Raw genomic sequence first — 22,113 nt, forward strand, 5'->3', positions numbered from 1 at the left:
TCTGAGCCTTTGAGGTTGAGTCTCCGGCACAGGAGGCAAGCGGCTTACCCCCAACCACACACTCTTCCCACCCCCAGATCTGCCTGCTGATGGCAGTGAACGTTATTGGGCAACGCATGAACTTCATGGTCATCTTTCACGGCTGCTGGCTGGTGGCTATCCTCACTCGCCGCCACCGACAAGCCATTGCCCTGCTCTGGCCCAACTACTGCCTCTTCCTCACACTCTTCCTTCTCTATCAGTACCTGCTGTGTCTGGGTATCCCACCCGCTCTGTGCCTAGGTGAGCCGTCCAGCCTGTGCCTGGCTGAGGGGCAGCAGGGTGGCTCTGTGGGTTCTAGACTAGAGCCGCTGTAGCTCCAAATGCAGTAAGAGACCAAGTGCCGCCTGCCCGTGAGCTGGGGGGGAGGTGGAGTCTGGACAAGGGGCTGTAGTGGAGATTGTGGGCACTTTTAGGGCCAGCTGGAACTCTCTGGGCGGACCTTGGCCCTCCTATCCCCTCCCCTGCCCCTGCTGTAGCCCCCCTAGCTCTGGGGGAGTGTCACTGTCCCCCTCCCTCTGTGAGCACAGACTTGCTTTCTGGCCCTCACAAGGTCTTCCGATCCCACCCTGAAATCAGCCACTTCCTCTGGGGGCTCTGGTTCCTTTCTGTGCCCAGTGTGTTTAGTACCAGGGACCTGCGCTCTGGGCTGTGGGGAGGCGGCCTTCTCAGAAAGACCTGCCCTGAACATCTGCTGCCATATGTGTCTCCTGGGGCCTAGTACACGCTCGAGAACTGTGTGTCTTCCAAATGTGGTGGTGTTTCTGGGTCTGTGTGTGTAGACTCTGAGTGTGAGTGTATGCAAGTGGGTGGGTTTGAGTTGTACATGTGTGGGCTGTATGTGTAGGCGTGTTGTATATGTGCTGCATGTGTAGGGGTGTTGTGTGTGTGCACAGTATGTGTAGACATGGTGTGTGTGTGGTTGTGTGTAGGTGTGTTCTATGTGTGTGTTCTATGTGTGAGTTGTACATGCGTGGGGTGGTTGTGTGAGTTGTATGTATGTGAGTTGTGCGTGTGGCTTGTACGTGTGTAGGGGTGGTTGTGTGTGAGCCATGCATGTATGTGTGTTCTATGCGTGAGTTGTATGTATAGGCATGTTCTATGTGTGTTTTTTATGTGTAGTTGTATGTGTGTGTACTGTGTAGGGGTTGTGTAGGAGCTGTGTGTGTAGGCATGTTGTATGTATGAGTTGTATGTGGATGTGTGTTCTCTGTGTGTTGTATGTGTAGTCGTGTTGTGTGTGTATGAGTTGCACATGTGTGGGGTGGTTGTGTGAGTTGTACGTGTGTAGGGATTATTGTGTGTGAGGTGTATGTGGAGGCATGTTGCATGTGTGTGCACCATGTGAGTGTGTCTCAGTCCCTCGTGGCGCACTGGGGCCCTGCTTCCTCTCAGCCTCTCCCCACGCCCCCTCACCCCGGCAGACTACCCATGGCGCTGGAGCCGGGCCATCCCCATGAACTCTGCGCTCATCAAGTGGTTATACCTGCCTGACTTCTTCAGGGCTCCCAATTCCACCAACCTCATCAGTGAGTGTCCCATGGACTGGCCTGGCTGTGTGGGAGGGCGCACTCTCCCGACAGCCCGGTGGGTCCAGTCCCATGCTCCCTAGACACAGCTCCGGGAAACGGAATGTGAACACACACTGGGTACCGGGGCACAGGTGCGCACGCACACACACACACACACACACACACACACACACACACACACGGTGCACACAGACAAGTGTGTCCTGTGCGGAAGCCCCCGAGGTCACACAGGCGGATGTGCTCTCTGCACACACCCACACACACCCCTCCAGGTCAGTACGGGGGGCATGCTGGGCAGTGGGCTCCTAAGACAGTGCCCTGTGTGCCCACAGATGATGCCTTCTTGCTGCTCTGCGCTTCCCAGCAGTGGCAGGTGTTTATAGCCGAACGCACCGATGAGTGGCGGAACATGGCGGGGCCCAACACTGACTACCTGGAGCCGCTGCAAGGAGAGCCCAATCCTGTGCCCAACTTCATCCACTGCAGGTAGGCCTTCCAGGAGGGCCTGGGGTGCAAGTCGGCATGGGGGAGACTGGGTGACACAGACTCACATGCCTGCCCCCATAACACAGGTCTTACCTGGACTTGGCGAAGGTGGCTGTCTTCCGCTACCTCTTCTGGTTGGTGCTGGTGGTGGTCTTCATCACGGGGGCCACTCGCATCAGCATCTTCGGCCTGGGCTACCTGCTGGCCTGCTTCTACCTGCTGCTCTTCGGCACTGCCCTGCTGCAGAAGGACACGCAGGACCGTCTCGTGCTATGGGACTGTCTCATTCTCTACAACGTCACTGTCATCATCTCCAAGAACATGCTCTCGGTGAGCACTGCAGCCCGGCCCGGCCTCACAGCCCACGGGTCCCCCCCACTCCCCACCCCTCAGGCCCCCACCCACGGGCCCACCCCAGCGCCCCTCGTCCTCGCAGCTCCTGTCCTGTGTCTTCGTGGAGCAAATGCAGAGCAGTTTCTGCTGGGTCATCCAGCTCTTCAGCCTCGTGTGCACCGTCAAGGGCTACTACAACCGTGAGTGCATCAGGGCTGCGGGGGACACGTGGTCAGGTGGGGGGCTGCACACAGAAAAGGTACACCCAGCAGGTCCATGTACAGCATGCACTACACACACACACACCCTGACTTGGTGTCTGGGCCACAGCCAAAGCCATGGCCAGCCGGGACCAGGACTGTGTACTGCCCGTGGAAGAGGCCGGGGTCATCTGGGACGGCATCTGCTTCTTCTTTCTGCTGCTTCAGCGCCGCATCTTCCTCAGCTACTACTTCCTGCACGTGGCTGCTGACCTCCAGGCCACTGCCCTGCAGGCCTCCAGGTGAGGCCCAGGGCCCAGTGTACCCCCCGAGCTTGTCCCTCCCTGGTGTCAGTGGGTCACTTGGAGTTGAAGCGGGAGCCCATCAGCAGCTTGGACATAGCACGGTGTTCCAGCATCCCTGGTGGGGGGGATTTGGCTGAACTCTTGACCTCCACACCCCCCAGGCGCCCCACATCCCACCATAGTGGCTTCATGCTCTATCTCCAGCGGGGGAGGGAGGGAGGGCAGAGATGTGGGTGGAGGGAGGGCACCCTGAGGTCCTGCGGTGCTGCTGAAGAGAGGGGACCGAGGCATCCCAGGTATGAGGGGGGGGGCTCAGGTGACTCCAAGGTTGGGGCTGGGGGAGCACTGAGGTGGGGGGCCAGTGCAGGCGGATGGAGCCCTGTTCTCACCCAACCCTGCAGGGGCTTTGCACTGTACAATGCAGCCAGCCTCAAGAGCATCAGCGCCCACCGCGCAGCTGAGGAGAAATCCTTGGCCCAGCTGAAGAGACAGTAGGTAGCCCCTCGCCCCGGGTCCTCTGGTGGGCAGTGCTGTGGGTGGGCCAGTCCCGGCTCACTCGCTCCCTCCTCCCTAGGATGGAGCGCATCCGAGCCAAGCAAGAGAAGCATCGGCAGAGCCGGACAGGACAGGAGCCCTCAGAGGACCCTGGGGACACAGGTCAGTACCCAGGAGCACTGCATCTCTACCCGACGTGCCGGCTCCTGGCTTGTCTGCGTCCCGTCACATGGGTGCTGTGTGTGTCCACGTCGGTCCTATGACCACTTGTCACTTGCTACTCTGCTCACCGCCATTCACGCCTGCTATTCTGCCCCCTCCACAGAGCCCAGCGGTCCAGGGGGCGCCTCCCCGCCACGGAGAGAGTGGTGGCGGCCCTGGCTGGACCATGCCACAGGTACATGTCCTGTCCCTGCCCCCGCCCCTCAGTGTTCCCTGGGAGCCCCTGTGCCGGGGGTGTCTGGGGATGTGCTGAGTCACGCCAGTGTCCCCAGCCAACTCTGACTCCGGAGCCCTGAGCGTTCTACCCCTCCATTGCTTTCTCATCCATCCATCCTCGTCCCGTCTCTTGTCCCTGCCGTGTCTTGTGCCTGCAGCAGGCCCGGGGTATGTGCCTGTCCTCCTGCAGGGAGGAGCCTGAGGTGGGAGGGGTCTGCCTGCCCGGGAGCAGCACCCTCACCCCACCCTGTCCCGCAGTCATCCATTCCGGGGACTACTTCCTGTTCGACTCCGACAGCGAGGAGGAAGAGGAGACGCAGCCTGAGGAAGCCCGGCCTTCGACACAGAGCGCCTTCCAGGTGAGGACCTGGGAGCAGGGCCCGGAACATAGGTGTGCCAGGAGACAGTGGGCACCCCAGCCCCCTTCTCACACCTGGGCACAATGCCTGGCACACCAGAAGCCAGGGCCCTGTGCTGAGTGGGCCCAGCAGTCAGCTGACTGCAGTGACTGGGGTCTGGCTTCAGTCAACATCCTGACCTCACCCCTGCCCTCAGATGGCGTACCAGGCGTGGGTGACCAATGCCCAGATGGTCCTTCGGCAGCGGCGACAAGAGCAGGCACAGGCAGAACAGGCATCCGTGGGTGAGTCAGTGTGGGCTGTGGGCCGGCCTGAGCCCTGGGCTTTTGCAGCCAGGCCCTAACCCTTGTCTGTGCCCAGGAGGAGACCCCCGCCAGGAGGTGGAGCCGACAGAGGGTCTGGAAGACCAGGTGGCAGGTACATGAGTCCCGTGGGCTGGGGTGGGGGGTGGGAGCAAGCAGCCTCACCTGCATCTGCCCATGCCTCCCCCACCCCCCCACCCCCAGGCCGCAGCCACGTGATGCAGCGAGTAGTGAGCACGGCGCAGTTCCTCTGGGTGCTAGGTCAGGCACTGGTGGATGGGTTGACGCGCTGGCTGCAGGCCTTCACGCACTACCACCGCACCATGAGTGACGTGCTGCGTGCCGAGCGTTACCTCTTCACGCAGGAGCTGCTGCAGGTGAGCATATCCCCCACCACCCGGCCCACCGGGCCCCTGTGAGGTGAGGGCCCTCTGTGACCCGCCTGTGCCTGCCTGCAGGGTAGAAAGGTGCGCTGGAGTGTCCTGAATCAGCTATATGCCAGCAAGGACGAGGGTGACCTGCCGGGCTCCGAGGATGGCCCTGAGGTCCCCAGCACAGCGTCAAGGCAGGTGCATAGGGGCTGGAGGAGGGTCACACCTGACCCCAGACCTTGACCCCTGGGCCCCCTTTCTGCCTCTGTTACTCCTGAGCCTGTGTAATGCCAGTCTCTCTGCCCACAGTGGGTTCGGGGCTGAGGAACCGCTGAGCAGCACCCCCGAGGACACCAGCAGCCCCCTTACCACGGGCTACAACACCCGCAGCAACAGCCAAGAGGCCGTGGCTGACCCCACAGGCCCCGGGGATCTCTCGGCCAGAGCATACAACCTGACACATACAGCCAGCGAGCTGCTGCAGAAGAGGTGTGTGTGGGGGCTGTGGGGGGGGGGTCCACCTGGGATGCTCGCCCTGGCCAGCCCCGGGTCACCCGTCCTCTGGTCCTCCTGCAGGTGTCTGCACATCCCTGAGCTGGAGGAGGCTGAGCAGTTTGCAGCCAGCCGGGGTCGGGCGCTGCGGCTGCTCCTGGCCGGGTACCAGTGCGTGGCCGCCCACTCGGAGCTACTCTGCTACTTCATCATCGTACTCAACCACATGGTCACCGCCTCGGCCACCTCCCTGGTGCTGCCTGTGCTGGTCTTCCTGTGGGCCATGCTGTCCATCCCCAGGCCCAGCAAGCGCTTCTGGATGACCGCCATCATCTTCACCGAGGTGGGCACTGCTGGAGAGCAGGGCGAGGTGTGGGCGTGCATGGTGCCCTGCATGCTCAGCCGCTGCCCACCCGCCCGCAGGTCATGGTGGTCACCAAGTACCTGTTCCAGTTTGGCTTCTTCCCCTGGAACAGCTATGCGGTGCTGCGGCGTCACGAGAACAAGCCCTACTTCCCCCCACGCATCCTGGGCCTGGAGAAGTCCGATGACTACCTCAAGTACGACCTGCTCCAGCTCATGGCGCTGTTCTTCCACCGGTCCCAGCTGCTGGTGGGTCTCCCTGCCGCTGCTGTCCTCGGGTCGTCCACAGGGGAGCCGGCCTCCCCTCACCCATCCCCTTGCCCTCTCCTCCGACAGTGCTATGGCCTCTGGGACCATGAGGAGGGTCCACTCTCCAAGGAGCCTGACCACAGTGGTGAGAAGGAGGTCAGGGAGGAGTCGGAAGTCCTGCTCGAGCCGGGGATAGCCGGGACCCCACTCGAGGACGACGGTGAGGTTGAAGTCAGAGTGGAGTCTGAGGCCCTAGAGCCTGAAGTGGTAGCCAAGGGCCGTCACTCGAGGCGTCTCCACCTGCGTTTCAGGAAGAGGAAGGAGAGACCAGCAGCTGGTGGTACTGTCATCCTAACCAACCATACCCGGGGTCCACTGTCCTTACCACGCACCCCTGCCCCCAGTCCTGTCTCTGGGAGGTATTGGAGGCAGTAGTGGCCCATTTCACAGCTGAAACTGCTAAGGTGGGAGCTACGGGCTCAGACCCTCTCAGGGAGCCTGTGGCTGCTGTGGCGGGTACTTCCCAAGGTTCATCACGGGGTCTGGGGTGAGTCTGGCCCAGCCATGGGGCTCTGTCAGCGGCAGCTTCCTCCCCACAGAAGCTGGGGAAGAGGAGGACTTGGAGGAGGCCGCAGCCACCGGGAGAGCCAAGAGGCCGAGCCCCTCCCGGGAGAGGGTGAAGAAAGCTGGGCTGCGGGTTCAGACCTTCTGCCTGTCCCTGTGAGTGATGCAGCTTCAGGGGCAACTCTGGGCAGGACACCTGTGGGGTGGGGGTCAGCCTGAGTCCACTGTCACCTGCTGCCTGCAGGGCCCAGAGCCTGTTCCAGCCACTGCGGCAGTTCTACCATGACATCCTGCACACCAAGTACCGCGCGGCCACTGACGTCTACGCACTCATGTTCCTGGCGGACGTTGTTGACTTCATCATCATCATCTTCGGCTTCTGGGCCTTTGGGGTGAGCCAGAGCCCCCAGGTTATTCGGGGCCTGCAGGGATGCCCAGCAGGCCCCAGGGAGTGACCCGCACCTTCTCCGGTCCCAGAAGCACTCAGCGGCCACAGACATCACGTCCTCACTGTCAGACGACCAGGTGCCAGAGGCCTTCTTGGTGATGTTGTTGATCCAGTTCAGCACCATGGTGGTGGACCGCGCACTCTACCTGCGCAAGACTGTGCTGGGCAAGCTGGCCTTCCAGGTGGCACTGGTGCTGGCTGTCCACTTGTGGATGTTCTTCATCCTGCCCGCCGTCACCGAGAGGTGGGCTGCGCATCCCCACCCAGGCAGGGAGGTCTGGGGCTGGTTCATGGGCGCCCTGACATGCCCGGGTGCTCTCTGCAGGATGTTCAGCCAGAATGCAGTGGCTCAGCTGTGGTACTTCGTCAAGTGCATCTACTTCGCACTGTCTGCCTACCAGATCCGCTGCGGCTACCCCACCCGTATCCTGGGCAACTTTCTCACCAAGAAGTACAACCACCTCAACCTCTTCCTCTTCCAAGGGTGAGTGTGGGTCCGCGGGCAGCGAGGAGGCCCCAGGCGCCCTTCGTGCAGCCCCCCCAGTGAAGGTCCCTGTGTGGCGGGCAGGTTCCGTCTAGTGCCATTCCTGGTGGAGCTGCGGGCCGTGATGGACTGGGTGTGGACGGATACCACGCTGTCCTTGTCCAACTGGATGTGCGTGGAGGACATCTATGCCAACATCTTCATCATCAAGTGCAGCCGGGAGACTGAGAAGGTAAGGTGGCTTAGGCTTCGTCCATTTCTTGCTGTGGGCGCCAGGCCCTTGATGGTATGGCCACTGTACTCGGGCAGCCCTCCCAGAGCTGGACAACACAGGGGGCCTACGAGGGGTCTTTCTAAGAGGGCCCCAGGGACCAGAAGGGGTTCCATAGAAGGGGCTTCAAGGACTCAGCCTTGACACAGGGAATTTCAGTGGCGCAAAGTCCTGGCCAGCTTAGCCACCATGGCAGGATGTTAAACTGAGATTCTTTAACACCTTTAGCTGTAATTTACACAGCTCATCCATTGAAGGCACACAGTCCAGAGGTGTTTACTGTAGCCAGCTGTGCCCGTATCACCACACGAGGTTCAGAAGTCTAATCCCCCAAAGCAAAACCCTCCCCCTCCCCCACCGCGAATCCCCCATCCACATGGATTTGCCTGTTCTCATGGTTTCCTGAGTGTCACGCAGTGTGTGGTCATGTGTGCCAGGCTTCCTTTGTTTTCACGGTTCAGCTGTATTGTAGCGGGGATCAGTTGTTCATCCCTTTTGTGGTTGATTGTACGGACGGACCACATTGGTTTAATCCACTCATTTCAGTTGATGGAATTTGGGTTGTTTCTATGTTGACTCTAGTGAGGGACTCTGTGTGAGCATTTGTGTGCACATTTCTGTGTGGACATGCTTTCATTTCTCTTGCATAGATAGACACATAGGAGTCACACAGTAACTCTTGGGAAGCTCTGGTGGAGCAGTGGTTAAGTGCTTGGCTTGTTGTTGGGTGCCATTGAGTTGGTTCCAGCTCATAGGGACCTTGGACAGGGTTTCCAAGGAGTGGCTGGTGAGCTTGAAATGCTGACCTTGCAGTTCACACCGACTTTGCAGTCTAGCGCATTAACCGCACTCACCAGCCTCTCATGGCAGACAGAGGAGGCAGTCTGTGTCTGTAAAGATGACAGACTTGGAAACACTTACAGGGGAGTTCTCCTGTCCACTGGGTCATTGTGAGTTAGACTCTACTCCACAACAATGGGATTTGGGGGTCTATTCATTGATAGTAAGGCGCCCTGGTGGTACAGTGGCTAAGCACTTGCCTACTAAACACTAAGGTCCGTGGTTTAAACCCCCCAGGCACTCTGAGGAAGGAAAACGTGGCAGTCTGCATCGGTAAAGGTCCCAGCCTTGGAAACCCTATGGGGGGACTTATGCTGTACAGTGTCGCTACATGTCAGAAGCGTCGCTACATGTCAGAAGCGACTCGACGGCAGTGAGCTTGTCTAACATTCTGAGGGGCTTCCAGACTGTTTTCCAGAGTGGCTACACTATTTTACATCCCCCCAGCCCTCGAGCAGTGTAGGAGGGTTCCATCTCCTCACCAACATTTCTCACCATCCCGCTGGGTGTGATGTGGTTGTCATTGTAGTGTGGATTACATTTCCTGGTGATCAGTGATTCAGCGTCTTTTCATGAACTTGTTTGGTTCGTAGTCTGTCTCCTTTGGAGAAATGTCTGTTCATGCTTTTCTCATTTTTAAAACTAAGCTACTCTTATACGGGCCACAAAAGTTCCTTATTTATTCCGGACATTAGAATCTTACTGGATCAAAGATTTGCAGAAGTGTTCTCCCTTCCTGTAGAATGACTTTTCACTTAATGGCGTCCTTGGAGGCACAAGCTTTAAGGTGAACGATGTTCAGTTTATCTGTTTTTTCTGCAGTGGCCTATGGTTTTGGTGTTATAGCTAAGAACCCTTTGCCTAACTCAAGGTCCTAGAGTCACCCATTTTCTTGTAAGCGTTTTATGGTTCCAGCTCTTCTGGATCTCTGATCCATTTTGAACTGTCTGTGGGGTGAGGTCGGTGCCCAGCTTCATCCTCCTGCATGTCGAGGTCCATTTGTTGAAAGCTTGCCCTTTCCCTGAAGAATGATCTTGCACTCTTATTGCCTAAAGCACCACAGAGGTGGGAGCTTATGTCCGTCTGTCCGTCCTTGTACATGCACCACACTCACTGATAGGAATGCTGTAGTTTTGATGCTGGACATTGTGCAGCCACTGGGTGAACCAGAGACCCTGGCCACCTGAGGATTGAGAGAGGGGCTTGGAGAATGGGGCTCTGGGAGTGGCAGGGAGGGGTCAGGGCCTGGTGTGACCACAGAAGAGGGGCCAAGTTAGCCTGTCTCCACAGAAATACCCGCAGCCCAAGGGGCAGAAGAAGAAGAGGGTCGTCAAGTACGGCATGGGTGGTCTCATCATCCTCTTCCTCATTGCCATCATCTGGTTCCCGCTGCTGTTCATGTCCCTGGTGCGCTCAGTGGTCGGCGTGGTCAACCAACCCATCGATGTCACTGTCACCCTCAAGCTGGGTGGCTATGAGGTGCACAGGGAGGTCCTGGCTGGGGGTGGGGAGCCGGGCGGGGGCAGCCTGGCATCACCGCTTGCTCCCTGTGCAGCCCCTATTCACCATGAGTGCTCAGCAGCCGTGTATAGTACCCTTCACGGCCCAGGCCTACGAGGAGCTGTCCAAGCAGTTTGACCCTCACCCAGTGAGTGCCACCCGGGCCTTGGTGGGCAGGGGCAGACGGGAGGGGCTAAGCGGACCACCCTACTGAGGTGTGTCCGCCCTGTCCCCAGCTGGCCATGCAGTTCATCAGTCAGTACAGCCCTGAGGACATCGCCACGGCCCAGATCGAGGGTAGCTCTGGGGCGCTGTGGCGCATCAGCCCGCCGAGCCGCGCCCAGATGAAGCGGGAGCTGTACAATGGCACCTCGGACATCACCCTGCGTCTCACCTGGAACTTTCAGAGGTGGGCGGGGCGGGCTGGGTGGGGCCGGGGCAGGGCCTGGGTGGGTGGGGCCATGCTGATGTTCCCGTCCACAGGGATGTGGCCAAGGGCGGTACCGTGGAGTACACCACGGAGAAGCACACCCTAGGCCTGGTTCCCAATAGTACCGCCCGGCGGATGCTGGCTAGCCTGCTCGAGGGCACCGAGGACCAGTCCGTGTGAGTGGGTATGCCCTCAGGGAGGGCTGCATGGCGGAGGGCAGGGCCTGAGCTGCCAGCTCTTTCCTGCAGGGTCATCCCCAACCTGTTCCCCAAGTACATCCGTGCCCCCAACGGGCCTGAGGCCAACCCGGTGAAGCAGCTACAGCCCAGTGAGTGCGGGCCTCCTGGGGGCTAGGGGGCCTGACCACCATCCACTCTGCAGAAGAGGAGGAAGATTACCTGAACGTTCGTATCCAGCTGCGCCGGGAACGCATGGGCGCGGGGGCTGACGGCTTCCTCGAGTGGTGGGTGGTGGAGCTGGAGGACTGCCGCACCGACTGCAATCTGCTGCCCATGGTCATCTTCAGCGACAAGGTCAGCCCGCCCAGCCTGGGCTTCTTGGCGGGCTACGGGTAAGTCTGGGGAGCAGCGGGATGGCGGACGGGAGTGGTGGGCGGGGCCGGAGCCAGGACTCAGCTCCTCCCCCACAGGATCATGGGCCTCTATGTGTCCATCGTGCTGGTCATCGGCAAGTTCGTACGGGGCTTCTTCAGCGAGATCTCGCACTCCATCATGTTCGAGGAGCTGCCCTGCGTGGACCGCATCCTGAAGCTCTGCCAGGACATCTTCCTGGTGCGAGAGACGCAAGAGCTGGCTCTGGAAGAGGAGCTGTACGCCAAGCTCATCTTCTTGTACCGCTCGCCAGAGACCATGATCAAGTGGACCCGCGACAAAGACTAGGCGCTGCTCAGCGCCCCGGAAAATGAAGGAGCCCCGGGGTTGCGTGGCGGAGAGGACAGGAGGACAAGCGGACAGACGGCATTCCCGGGCCCAAGGCTACCAGCTGTGACGCATCATCCCCAGCCCGCCCAAGCCCTAACACTGCTGCCAGAGAAGGGAGCGTCTCACCCCGACCACCCAACAGGGCCAGGGGCATCTCTTCCCCACGCGTACTGTAGACTTTTCTAATTAAAAATGCCTTTATTTATACAAATGATTACACGGTGGGGGGGGTAGCCTCGGCTGCTCTGGGCTCCTGCCCAGTGTGGCTGCCTTTATGCTGCGGCCAGGCAGCTGGAGAGGGCAGCTATGTCCCAGGAACTCGGCTCAGGCTGTGTCCACCTCGTCCTCACTGTCCTCCATCAGGAACTCCTGGATCTCCTGCGTGACCCGGGCCCTGTAGGGATCCCCGCTCAGGATGGGGCTAGACCCAGATGGAGCCAGCCCTGGGCTGCCCCTGCAGAGAGGTTGCGGAGTACCTGTGGCCGCGGAGCTGGGCCTCAGTCAGGACGTAGGGCGGGAGGGGCTCCAACGAGGGCTGCAACAAAGGGGACACGTGACCAGGCGGGGGCCACCTTCCTCACCCCAAGGAAGTCAGTCTGGCCGCAGGTGGGGAAGGGCTCCGTGGGAGGCTCACTCACCAAGTCCTTGGTGTTCACACGGCAGCCGTAACACAACTGCTCAATGACAGAGGCTCGGAGGTCCTCCCTGGGGAAGCAGACAGGGCGGGGGGTGTGCTGGGGGTGCCCACCCATGCAGTTGCAGCGACCACGGTGCAGGCAGTGACTCACCTCTCAGCGGACCCAGCCCCACACCCTGGCGAGCAGCAAGTCACTGGGGGCTCTTCAGCCTGGGCTTGTGGAGTAGGGGGCTGCCTCCGGGAGGGGGCTATGGTAGTCTGGGCCCCAAAAGCCGTGGCACTATCTGTAAGCAGAGACAGGGCTGGTGGGTGGGGAGGGCCTTCGGACAGCAGGGGCTGGTAAAACAAGACCCAAGCTCACCTGTCCCCAGAGACCAGGGTATGCCTTAAATCCCTAAACCCCCACCACTTCCCAGGCCCAGGTGCAGACCCTCGCTGTCAACATCCAGCGTGCAGAGACAGAGGAGGCATCGGGGACGGGAGGGGCTGGTTGCCCGGCCAGCCCGGGGGGCTTTGATCAGTTTCTCGCTTGTCCTGTGGTCAGGCAGAGCCAGGGCATCAGTGACCATCAGTGGGGGCCAGCCCCAGGCAGGTGCCTCTCCAGCCCCCAACCTCCCACCTGTATACGGTGCTGACAGTGGAGGGGAACTGGGCCTGTAGGCGGAGAACGAAGGTCTCCATCAATCGGTGGATGCTGGCTTTCTCGGGGGCCTAGGGGAAGCCAGAGGGGGGCTGGGGGCAGGTCCAGGAGGGCAGCACCAGGCTGGGGCTGTCCAAGAGAAAGCTGAAGGAGCAGCCAGCTGCCCTGATTCTGCAGTCTGGCCTCTCTGGTCAGCCCCAAGCTCACTCACCCACCTTAGTGTCTAGGGTAGGTGTGACCACCGTAGGGACAGCAAACAGGTGGTTGTAGAAGGCAACCTCCTTCAGGGTGTGCTCCCGCATAGGCCTCACCACCACCACGTCCCCATGCCGCTCGTCTGCGAAGCCCTGCAGGATGGACGACCTCTGAGCACCCCCATTCCCTGCCAGCTGGAGGAGGTGCAAAGGGAGGAGGCCGTCTGGCCTTACATACTGTGTCCCAGGCCAGGAAAGCGCCTCGCCCCAGCGCCAGGTTGGTCAGGAGCTTGATGGCCAGGCGGGTACAGCTGTCCCCTGTCATCACCTTGGAGTAGCCGTGGGTGCGGGCCACGTGCAGAATCAGATGAGTCCTGCAGGCCAGAGCATCTGGAAGCCTGTGTGGAGGCAGGGAGGGACCCTGGGGGCCCGGAGGGGGATAGGGTGCAGGGCCCGCTCACCGGAAGGTGTGCAGAAGCTCTTCCTTGGCGGTCAGCGTCCTCACTGAGTGGAAGAGTCTGGACACAGCCTCAGTCTGGGCAGCTGTGGGTGGCTCTGCCAGGCTCTGGGCGTCTTGTGGGCCGTGCCAGCTCAGCTGCTCCTCCCCAGGGTTTGGGCTGGGACTGTCCTCTGTCCCCTGGGTCCCCAGCCCTTGCTGTTGTCGGATGAAGCCATCCACAGCCTCCTTGTAGGTGCTTTTGCCTGTAGCAGGCTCCTGGGAGAAGTACCGCAGCACAGACTGGGGCAGGCTGAACACCTACTGGGCCAAATGGGCACAAGTTGAGGGTCAAGAGGAAAATGAGGTTGTGTCCACACTCCTGGACCACCCCTTCCTCCAGCCCCCATTGAGGACACATGCCCACCTTCTCTAAGGAGACGCTGTACCACGGCAGCCCAGCAGACTGCAGGATGGACCGCACCTCAGCCAAGGTCTCTGCTCTATCCTCAGGGCTCCGGCCACAAGCTGCTCCCTCTGTGAGCCAGGCAGCAGGATTCAGGGAGGGGCACCCAGCTCGTTCCAGGGTCCTGGGGCCCTCTCATAGCCCTGAGCCAACCCCAGTGCAAGGAGGGTCCGCAAGGGACAAGAGATGTGCCAACTGTGGGTATGAGCCCACTTCCCTTTGGTGAACATTTTCAAAGTTGGCAGCACATTTTTATCATGGCTTGAGAAGAGGTACATCACTGGCCAGCTCCGCGCCCAGTTCCCCTCCACTGGGACCCCCTACCTACTAAAGATGTGGGCCAGATGCCCCTCAGGAAACAGCTGTGTGGTCTGTTCCTGTTAGGGGGAGCAGTGACCACAATACTTGATTTGTCCACTAGAGGGCAGATCCATGGGCCCAAGTGGCCAGACTTGGGAAGAGTCCAGCCACACCTACCATCCACGTAGACCACCCCCGGCATGAAACGCAGCTGTTTGGCTGAGCTTCGACTCAAGCCCTGCAAGGAGAAATAAGGGACTCAGAAGGGTCAGCACAGCTAAGTGTCCCAGGTCTGCAGCACAGAGCCCCAGGACATGTCCCCACCAGCTCCCAGGTTCCACCTGGGCCTCAGGTTGCCCACCCAGCGATGCCCTTCAAACCCAGCTTTCTCTCCAGGAAGTCCCCAGAGCACCCAAAAGTGCCTGCACTCATCTACCTGTCTGACACCTGGGGCCCCAGAGCACACAGTGACACTTCAAGTCACTCTGCCCAGGTCACACACCTGTACTCTACACACGGGAGTAGGCAGGCAGGTGACAACCAGAACAGCTTCCGGCTGTGCACCTCCTTACACTCCCAGGGACCCTTGGGGGCAATCAAGGAAGCCATAGCGCCAGCCCAGAGGGTGGCCCTCCACCCTGTAACCCAACCCCACAGCACCCTAGCCTGGGAGGAAAGGCAGGGGAGTGGAGACGAACCTCCAGGACTTGCCAGAGCATGGAGCTGGACGACAGTCCGCCCGACCACGCCAGGAGGACCTAGGAAGAGAGGGCGCCTGAGAGCACACACCTCCACTGGGGACACTGCTCTCCCCGGTTACGCACAGGTGTAGGTGGCTGCTGGTTCTGGGGCCCACACTCACCTTCTCACCTGGAAAGATGATTCGGTTCTTCCCTAGCACAGCTCGGAACTTGTGGACATAGTAGGCCTTAAAGCAGTCCCTGCAACACACACCTGCCGGCTGTGGCCAGAAGACTCGGCCCCTCGGCCGTCCCACCACACCGTGCCCCCACCTCCAAATCAGGCCCAGAAAGTCTGAGCACATGTGGCCAGCAGGGTGGACATCTGAGGGTACACTTGTTTAGTCCTTCCTTAACAAGACCTATCTTTAAGAAGCAGGGAGAGGACATTTGCTGAAAACCAGAAACTTTAATCCCAAACATCAGAGGCCAGCAAGGCAGGGAGGGGCTCACCCCAGCGGTGGATGCGCCCCCTCCCCCCCACTGAGGGGCCTGGGCTGCAGCAAGCACAAACCTTCTCTGTTTACAAAGCCATGAGGGGCAAAAATGGGAGGCAGAGTCATGGTCATGTCCCCGGGTCAATGGAGGCAGGTGTTGGAAGAGTTCAGTCAAGGGGGCGGGGACAGGGCCATGACAGAGACAACGGGGCATCTCACGCCCAGGCCTGGGGAAGAAGACAGCAGCCTCCTCCCAGCCCACCTCCTCCTCGGATGAGACAGGTCCTCACCTGCAGAAGGCATCTCCCGCCCGGATCACCACCACTGCCCGATCTGTGCAGTTCCCACGTCCCCAAATATCTACCCTCCTACACCCCGTGCCCACTGATGGCATCTTGTCAAGCAGGAAAACACCACGTCCACCTGTACCAAGTCCCCAGGTGGGCGCAGTGGCGTCAGACGCAGACCCGCAGCGGAGAGCTGCCGGCCGCCATGTCTGCCAGGTCCTCACCTGCAGAAGGCATCTCCCGCCCGGATCACCACCACTGGCACGCCCTCCTGGCACTTCACACATTTCTGCTCACGACTCTGAAGGCTGGGGGTGGCAGGAGAGGGGTCAGAACACAGATTACACGCCGCCGGTGGGTTTCTCATCCCCCAGCTGGGTGAGAGGAGAGCACGGATGAGGGAGCGGTCACAGACACACAAGGCTTGGCCCACTTTACGCAAAGCTGAAGGACCTGGGGCACACCGATCACCTCTCAGCTCGCAGGGCGGCCCGGAGACGAGAGTCGGAGCTCGCGCCGCGCGGCCGAATGGAAGCGGCGGACAGGGGAGAGGCGGCTCGGCTGTCCAGCTCTTACCCAGTCCGCGGAGGCGGCGGGGGCGGTGGCCCCACGGGCACCTGCTCGCCGTAGTCCTCGCCCACCTGACACATGGCTGTGATGAGGGCGGCGGCGTAACGGCGACAGGCGCACTGAAATGACAAAACGCGGCGCCTTCCGGGCCGTAGCGGACCGACGGGCGCATTCCAATGACGTCGTACAGCGCCGTCGCGGCCGTGACGCTCAGGTCGGACCGGGCCGGGCCGGGCCAGGCCGGGACGGTGGGGGGGGGGGACGCCAGGCAGGTGTGGGAGGAGGGTGCCAGTAAGGTGGAGGAATAGGATACCATCCAGGTGGGGGGCGGGCGACGGCAGTGGCGGGCCTGGCCCCCGGGATGGCGATGTTCCGCAGCCTAGTGGCCTCGGCTCAGCAACGGCAGCCGCCGGCCGGGCCCGCGGGCGGCGACAGCGGCCTGGAGGCGCAGTACAGCTGCCCCATCTGCCTGGAGGTCTACTACCGGCCGGTGGCCATCGGCAGCTGCGGCCACACGTGAGTGCGCCGATCTCGGGGAGGTGCGGGGCCGCGAGGCCCGGCGGAGCCCCGCGCGGAGCACTCGGGGGACGCGGAGGCTCTCCTGCGCAGCGCCGCCCCTGCCCGCCCGGGCACACGGGGGCGCTGGGGCCGGGGGGCCGGCCTGCACCGCTGCGCCCATCGCCTTCCTCTCGGCCCGCGCGGTGCCGAGGGGGCGGCCGCTGTCAATAAATGTCTCGTGGCTTTTGCTGTCAGCTCGTTTTCAGGCCTGCTGACTCCCGCGGGGTGGAGTTGCCCAGAGTTAGGAGAGGGGTTGGTTTGGAGTTTGGTACAGTTCAGCGGAGATCTGATCTCCCAGTGATCAGCCAGACACGCTCACCCGCAGGGAACCGACGCCCTGCAGCTTGCTGCTGGCTTCCAGTTCTGCCCCGGGGCCGCCCCCCAATGACTGAGTAATACAGTTCTGGTGTGGCGCTGTCGGATAAGCACTGGACTGCCAACCGCAAGATTGGCAGTTCAGACCTACCAGCCGCTCTTTGGGAGTCCACTGCAGGGGCGCTTTGAGATAAAACTCCAAGGCACTTAACAGCAAGCTGCGAGGGCCCAGAACCGGTCCCCTGCTAAGAGGTGGGGTTTGCAAACAAAGGCTCGAGAGAGGGGGCTGTTGCTGGGAGTGGGTGTGTGCCTCAAGTCTTGTCGTCTGGATGCACCTGCCAGCGTGCCCCTTCCCGCAGTGTCATGTAGCGCAGACGCCTGCCCACACCTCTAGCCGATAAATCCAGTGAGGGGGCTGCTCCCCAGCTGCCATGCTACTTCTAGTTACACAGTGCAGGGACCGCCTTGGAGCAAGCAGGGCACTTTCTCCATCCACTCGGTCCTGGCACTGGTTTTAGAAAGGGTCTCCACCATAGATGGTGGAGTTAAGGGGGTGTCCTTAGCACCATGATCGCAGCCTGAGTATGCGGTGCCCTGGGTGCACAGATCTGAAGCGCCTCGTCCTCAAACAGGTCTTTGTTCACGGTGTGGTTTTGGTAGCACCGAGGACAGGAGGACACAGGAAACCTCTCTTCCTTTTACTGTTGACAGCACCCCTCCGAGGCTTCCCACTCCCCCGCCCGTTGTCTCTGTGGCTTCCCGTGTCCCCTCGCAGTCCTCGGAGTCCACGGCCCATGCTCACACAGAACGGCTTGCAGACCCCCACGTGCCCTTCAGAATGGGCTTCCCTTGGACTCTAAGTCATTGCCCTCCACAAAGTACATTTCTTAGCGTGGCATCACAGCCATCGGCACCAGACCGGAGGGACCCTAAGCCTGTGGCTGCAGGCTGCACTTGGAGATTCTCCCAGGTGTCCCCTGAGCCCTGTCAGCCCCAGGTGGACACCCCACAGTGACCCAGAAGGGACCCTCTGATGGACCCTTTATGAGTTGGGCATGTGTGGAGGGGCGGCCAACTTGTGCTTAGTCCTGTCCCCCCTCAGGTTCTGTGGGGAGTGTCTCCAGCCGTGTCTCCAGGTGCCGTCCCCCCTCTGCCCCCTCTGCCGCCTGCCCTTCGACCCCAAGAAGGTGGATAAGGCCGCTCATGTGGAAAAGCAGCTCTCATCCTACAAGGCACCCTGCCGAGGCTGCAACAAAAAGGTACCCATCCCCCCACCCCTGCCTGCGCCCCAGAACACAAGGACAGAGCTGCTTAACTTCCTGTTGAACAACCTTCAGTTGTTTCTGCTTTACACGGGCACCCCACACGGTGCACACTTCCTGCCATGGCCACAGGGCAGGAGGAGGGTCAGCTGTGTGCGCACCCCGTCACCCCGCTGCCTTCCTGCCATTGAGCCAGTCTCCTTTCCCAGTTTCCTCAGAGCACCCCACCCCCCATCCCACCCCCGCCACAGTCATTCTAGCTGGTCTATGCATCTCAGACCCCGTGGGCAGTGGGGAGGCAAGTGGGCAGCGTCCCCTCTTTCTGCACCCCAGCTTTGGCCCACCAGCGGGGACATAGGGAGCAGAGCCTCCCATTTGCAGTCTGGGTCATCCCTGGCTCTGTGTCTCCAGTGGGAGAGCCAGTGACGGGGTGCCTGGAGCCCCTTCTTGAGAAGCTGCTGTCTGGGGCTCCGTCCCACCACTGAGCCCAAGGTCCACCATCTTCCTGCCCTAGGTGGCTCTGGCCAAGATGCGAGTGCACGTCTCGTCCTGTGTGAAGGTCCAGGAGCAGATGGCCAACTGCCCCAAGTTCGTCCCTGTGGTGCCCACATCCCAGCCTATCCCCAGGTAGGTGACTGGTGGCCTGGCTCCCACTTTACCTGTGGGGATGGTATTTGGAGCCCCTGAGCTGACCAGGACACCCACAGGACAGGATACCCTGTAGAATGTTGGCCTCCCCACCACCAAGGGCAGAACAAAGGTGCCCAGGCAGACCCCTTCCCTCGGGGGGAACGGGTCTTTGAGCCTGGCTCTGTCAGACCCCACGACTGACCACAGAGGCTCACTCCCACCCACCCTGCCCCCAGCAACATCCCCAACAGGTCTACCTTCACCTGCCCCTACTGTGGCGCCCGCAACCTAGACCAGCAGGAGTTGGTGAAGCACTGCGTGGAGAGTCACCGCAGCGACCCCAACCGTGTGGTAAGCACCCGCCCCGAGCGAGTGTCCGGCCAGGCCCCAAAGCTCCTGCCTGAAGCTGTCTCCACCAGCTGCGCACCTGCCCTCCTCACATGCAGTCCTCTGTCCAGGTCTGCCCCATCTGCTCGGCCATGCCCTGGGGGGACCCCAGCTACAAGAGCGCCAACTTCCTGCAGCATCTCCTACACAGGCACAAATTCTCCTATGACACCTTCGTGGTAGGTGACCCTGTCCCTGCTCCCTCGGCCCTGCCCTCCCCTACGGGGCCCTGGCCCTCGCCCACACAGCCCCTCCTCACTTGCCGGCTGTTGCCCCTCAGTGCCTGCCCCTTTTCTTGCTCTGAAGCAGCTTTAGGGTCCCTCATGGCCGGCAGTTCGGGCTTTGAGGGTGCTAAGTCCAAGGGGCCACCAGAGGGAGCCTGGGAGCTGGAAACAGCCCAGGTGCCTGGGGCCCCACTGAGCAGAGGCCCTGGGTGTCCTGTTTGGCCCTTTGTTCTGTGACCCCTGCCCTTGGAAAGACCACCATGGGTACCCATAGCCATTCTGGGGAGAAGTGACCACAGGGATCCACGTGGGGTAGGGTGGGGTGGGGGTAGGGCCTTTGAAGATGAGAGTTCTAGGGACTGTCTTACTTTGGCTCACGTACCTTCAAGGGGCCGTGGGCAGGACTGGCCGCTTGGGGTAACAGTCCCTGTCTCCCAGGACTACAGCATCGACGAGGAAGCTGCCTTCCAGGCTGCCCTGGCGCTGTCTCTCTCTGAGAACTGAGGGCTTGGTCCTGCCCCAAGATGGCTGCTCAGCCGGCCCCGGCCCCAGCTCCCACAGGGCCTGTGTGGCCAGTGGAAGGCCCGAATGAGGGGACGGGTCTGAGGAGCACCCTCGCAGTGTGGTGTGGTCAGGCAGGGCAGCCTGGGAGCCCCGAGCAGGTGGCATTGAAAGCCAAGAGGACTTTGCGTGCCCCTAGGTCCTGCTGCTGACCCCGCCCACCTGCACCTGCTCATTTGGTACCGGCTTTTGTGATACCTAGAAATTCTGGCTTTTTTCTATACTATCTGGTGTGATAATCTTTTCACATTTTATAGAGCAGAGAAAATGCAGTTACTCTTCATATTGTAATATCTGTGTTTGACTAGGAATAATAGTATTTTTATGGAGCATTTACAAGATTATATTTTTTATAAAAAATAAGTATCACGTGGGATCTGGGGAAGCGGAGACCATCAGGAGCTGGAAGCCAGCTAGGCAGGGGCTCCACTCTGTCCCCAGAAGACGCCGTCACGGTTTATCTCTCAACAATGAGCCTCAGCCTACCTGCTGGTGGTCATCAGGGCTACAGAAGGGACAAGGCTTCAAGGACGCAGGACAGCCCAGCCCAGGGTTCTGTGACCAGAGGGGCAGAGTGCAGAGGCTTGGAGCCAGAAAGCACGTGTTTCATGGCATAATTATTGCTGTCTTTAAAAAAAAAAATTTAAATAAAATGTTTCAGAGCATCTATAGCTAAACCTGAGCAGTGGTGTCATTCTGTAAATATTAAAATCAAGGGCTCATTTGGGGTCACCAGATTGAGAGATGTAAGGGGGCCATCCTCTCTCCTGCTTCTCTCTGCAGATGGCCCCTTTCCACCAGGAGGTATACGAGGTCCCTCCTCAGTGCTAGGGAACCTCGCCACTGCTGGCCTGTTTCACACCCCAAGGCTAGCAGGCCAACCTCTGCCCGACAGGGCTCACTTGGTGGTCAGTGCTTGGAGGGCGGGGTCATGTGGCATGCCCAGGTGTGGGATACCTGCCCATGGCCCCTTTCAGGGACCAGTGCTTTCTGTCCAGAAGGGTCTGGAAGTCCAGCCTCTCTCAGCCTTACTTTCCTCATCTGCAAACTCGGGGTTACACTCTCCAGCTATCCGTGCCCTGTCACTGCAGGGAAAGAAGACATTTGCCACACACACACACACACACACACTGTCTCACCAACATCCTGTCACCTCCATCTCCACCAAGTGCACCCTGACCCAAACCCACAGCCGGCAACACCCCAAGTGAAGCCCACCAGCCACCCAGCCATGGATCAACCTCTGCTCCTGCGGGCCAGAAATGACTTTGTCCAATCAGCTCTCTATTCTGCTGACGATTCTCAGGGACCCCAGAAGCAGGTCCATGGCTCACCCAGGTTACAGACGTGGGCTGTTGCACGCTGCACTTCCCTAAAGCCCCTCTGCGTCCTCGGGATTACAGAATCTCAGGCTGTGTCCAGGACGCACCCTACCCGAAAGGGCCCCTGTCGCGAGGGTGCTGCCCCCAGTCTGCCTGAGTCAGCTTAGACCTCCCACGGCTGACATTCCCAGATGGACACTGGGCAGTAAATGGCCTGAGTGAGAGGGCACTCGGAGGACTGGTCCCTGCCCTGTGTACACCCCTAGATTACAAAACAGGTACTAGGCTCAGTGTCCACAGCCCCGGGGCCGCCTGGCCCTGAAGTCCGCCTTCAGTCCGCAGCGCGTGGGCCCCCGGGCCGCGCCAGCAAGTCCCGTGGGGAGGGCACCGGCTGCCACGCGGCCCCGCACCTGTCTCGGGCGTGACGCCGAGGCCCCGCCCACGCCGGCCCCGCCCACGCCCGCACCGGGCCATGGTTGGCCGAAGCGCCGCGCCATGCTAATAAGCCTGGCCCTTCTCGCCCATGCCGGAGGTACCGCCCCGCCCGCGCGGGTCCCTGGTTGGCGGAGCCGGCGAGCTATGCTAATGACCCTGACCCTGCCCGCACCTGACTCGGCGCGGGTTCCGCCCGCTGGTGTTGGGACGGACGGACGCACAGACGACGGACGAGTGAGACGGCGTCCCGGCCCCGCCACACGGGAGAAG

General features: G+C 60.7%; 3 protein-coding genes across 4 annotated transcripts in view; 2 read left to right on the plus strand and 1 right to left on the minus strand.

The window, feature by feature from the left end:
• PIEZO1 (piezo-type mechanosensitive ion channel component 1) overlaps nt 1-11,400 on the plus strand; it is a 22,779-nt gene extending 11,379 nt beyond the window's left edge. The window contains exons 21-50 of the mRNA XM_006860269.1: nt 78-282; nt 1,464-1,568; nt 1,904-2,057; nt 2,144-2,387; nt 2,494-2,590; nt 2,721-2,892; nt 3,297-3,386; nt 3,470-3,566; nt 3,718-3,787; nt 4,087-4,187; nt 4,384-4,471; nt 4,548-4,604; nt 4,694-4,866; nt 4,948-5,054; nt 5,170-5,349; nt 5,437-5,695; nt 5,776-5,964; nt 6,052-6,383; nt 6,493-6,684; nt 6,773-6,920; nt 7,006-7,220; nt 7,302-7,460; nt 7,545-7,692; nt 9,862-10,050; nt 10,127-10,219; nt 10,308-10,480; nt 10,555-10,677; nt 10,750-10,829; nt 10,883-11,072; nt 11,151-11,400. Of these exons, the coding sequence (XP_006860331.1) occupies nt 78-282; nt 1,464-1,568; nt 1,904-2,057; nt 2,144-2,387; nt 2,494-2,590; nt 2,721-2,892; nt 3,297-3,386; nt 3,470-3,566; nt 3,718-3,787; nt 4,087-4,187; nt 4,384-4,471; nt 4,548-4,604; nt 4,694-4,866; nt 4,948-5,054; nt 5,170-5,349; nt 5,437-5,695; nt 5,776-5,964; nt 6,052-6,383; nt 6,493-6,684; nt 6,773-6,920; nt 7,006-7,220; nt 7,302-7,460; nt 7,545-7,692; nt 9,862-10,050; nt 10,127-10,219; nt 10,308-10,480; nt 10,555-10,677; nt 10,750-10,829; nt 10,883-11,072; nt 11,151-11,400 (4,680 nt within the window). The remainder of the gene's footprint in view (nt 1-77; nt 283-1,463; nt 1,569-1,903; nt 2,058-2,143; nt 2,388-2,493; nt 2,591-2,720; nt 2,893-3,296; nt 3,387-3,469; nt 3,567-3,717; nt 3,788-4,086; nt 4,188-4,383; nt 4,472-4,547; nt 4,605-4,693; nt 4,867-4,947; nt 5,055-5,169; nt 5,350-5,436; nt 5,696-5,775; nt 5,965-6,051; nt 6,384-6,492; nt 6,685-6,772; nt 6,921-7,005; nt 7,221-7,301; nt 7,461-7,544; nt 7,693-9,861; nt 10,051-10,126; nt 10,220-10,307; nt 10,481-10,554; nt 10,678-10,749; nt 10,830-10,882; nt 11,073-11,150) is intronic.
• A 366-nt stretch (nt 11,401-11,766) lies between these two features.
• On the minus strand, nt 11,767-16,229 carry CTU2 (cytosolic thiouridylase subunit 2 homolog (S. pombe)). Its single transcript, XM_006860270.1, has 15 exons — nt 16,171-16,229; nt 15,804-15,887; nt 14,978-15,056; nt 14,814-14,873; nt 14,293-14,353; nt 13,777-13,886; nt 13,375-13,670; nt 13,152-13,287; nt 12,935-13,066; nt 12,699-12,790; nt 12,510-12,613; nt 12,231-12,363; nt 12,081-12,147; nt 11,919-11,977; nt 11,767-11,836 (listed from the first exon to the last, which is right to left on the minus strand). Exons 1-15 carry the CDS (start codon nt 16,227-16,229, stop codon nt 11,767-11,769), a joined length of 1,542 nt encoding a protein of 513 aa, XP_006860332.1.
• A 246-nt stretch (nt 16,230-16,475) lies between these two features.
• Nucleotides 16,476-20,032, plus strand: RNF166 (ring finger protein 166). Of its 2 annotated transcripts, XM_006860108.1 has the most exons (6): nt 16,476-16,665; nt 18,125-18,281; nt 18,799-18,911; nt 19,151-19,265; nt 19,373-19,480; nt 19,964-20,032. In XM_006860108.1, the coding sequence occupies exons 1-6, from the start codon at nt 16,511-16,513 to the stop codon at nt 20,027-20,029; spliced, it is 714 nt and encodes a 237-aa protein (XP_006860170.1). In that variant the 5' UTR covers nt 16,476-16,510; the 3' UTR covers nt 20,030-20,032. The 2 variants fall into 2 exon arrangements, with proteins under 2 accessions (XP_006860170.1, XP_006860171.1); XM_006860109.1 differs by lacking the exon at nt 18,125-18,281 and having other exon boundaries at nt 16,511-16,624; nt 18,844-18,911; nt 19,964-20,029.
• Nucleotides 20,033-22,113: the final 2,081 nt, after the last annotated feature.

This window comes from Chrysochloris asiatica, unplaced genomic scaffold (assembly GCF_000296735.1).
Source record: "Chrysochloris asiatica unplaced genomic scaffold, ChrAsi1.0 scaffold00037, whole genome shotgun sequence".
Taxonomy (NCBI): Eukaryota; Metazoa; Chordata; class Mammalia; order Afrosoricida; family Chrysochloridae; genus Chrysochloris; species Chrysochloris asiatica.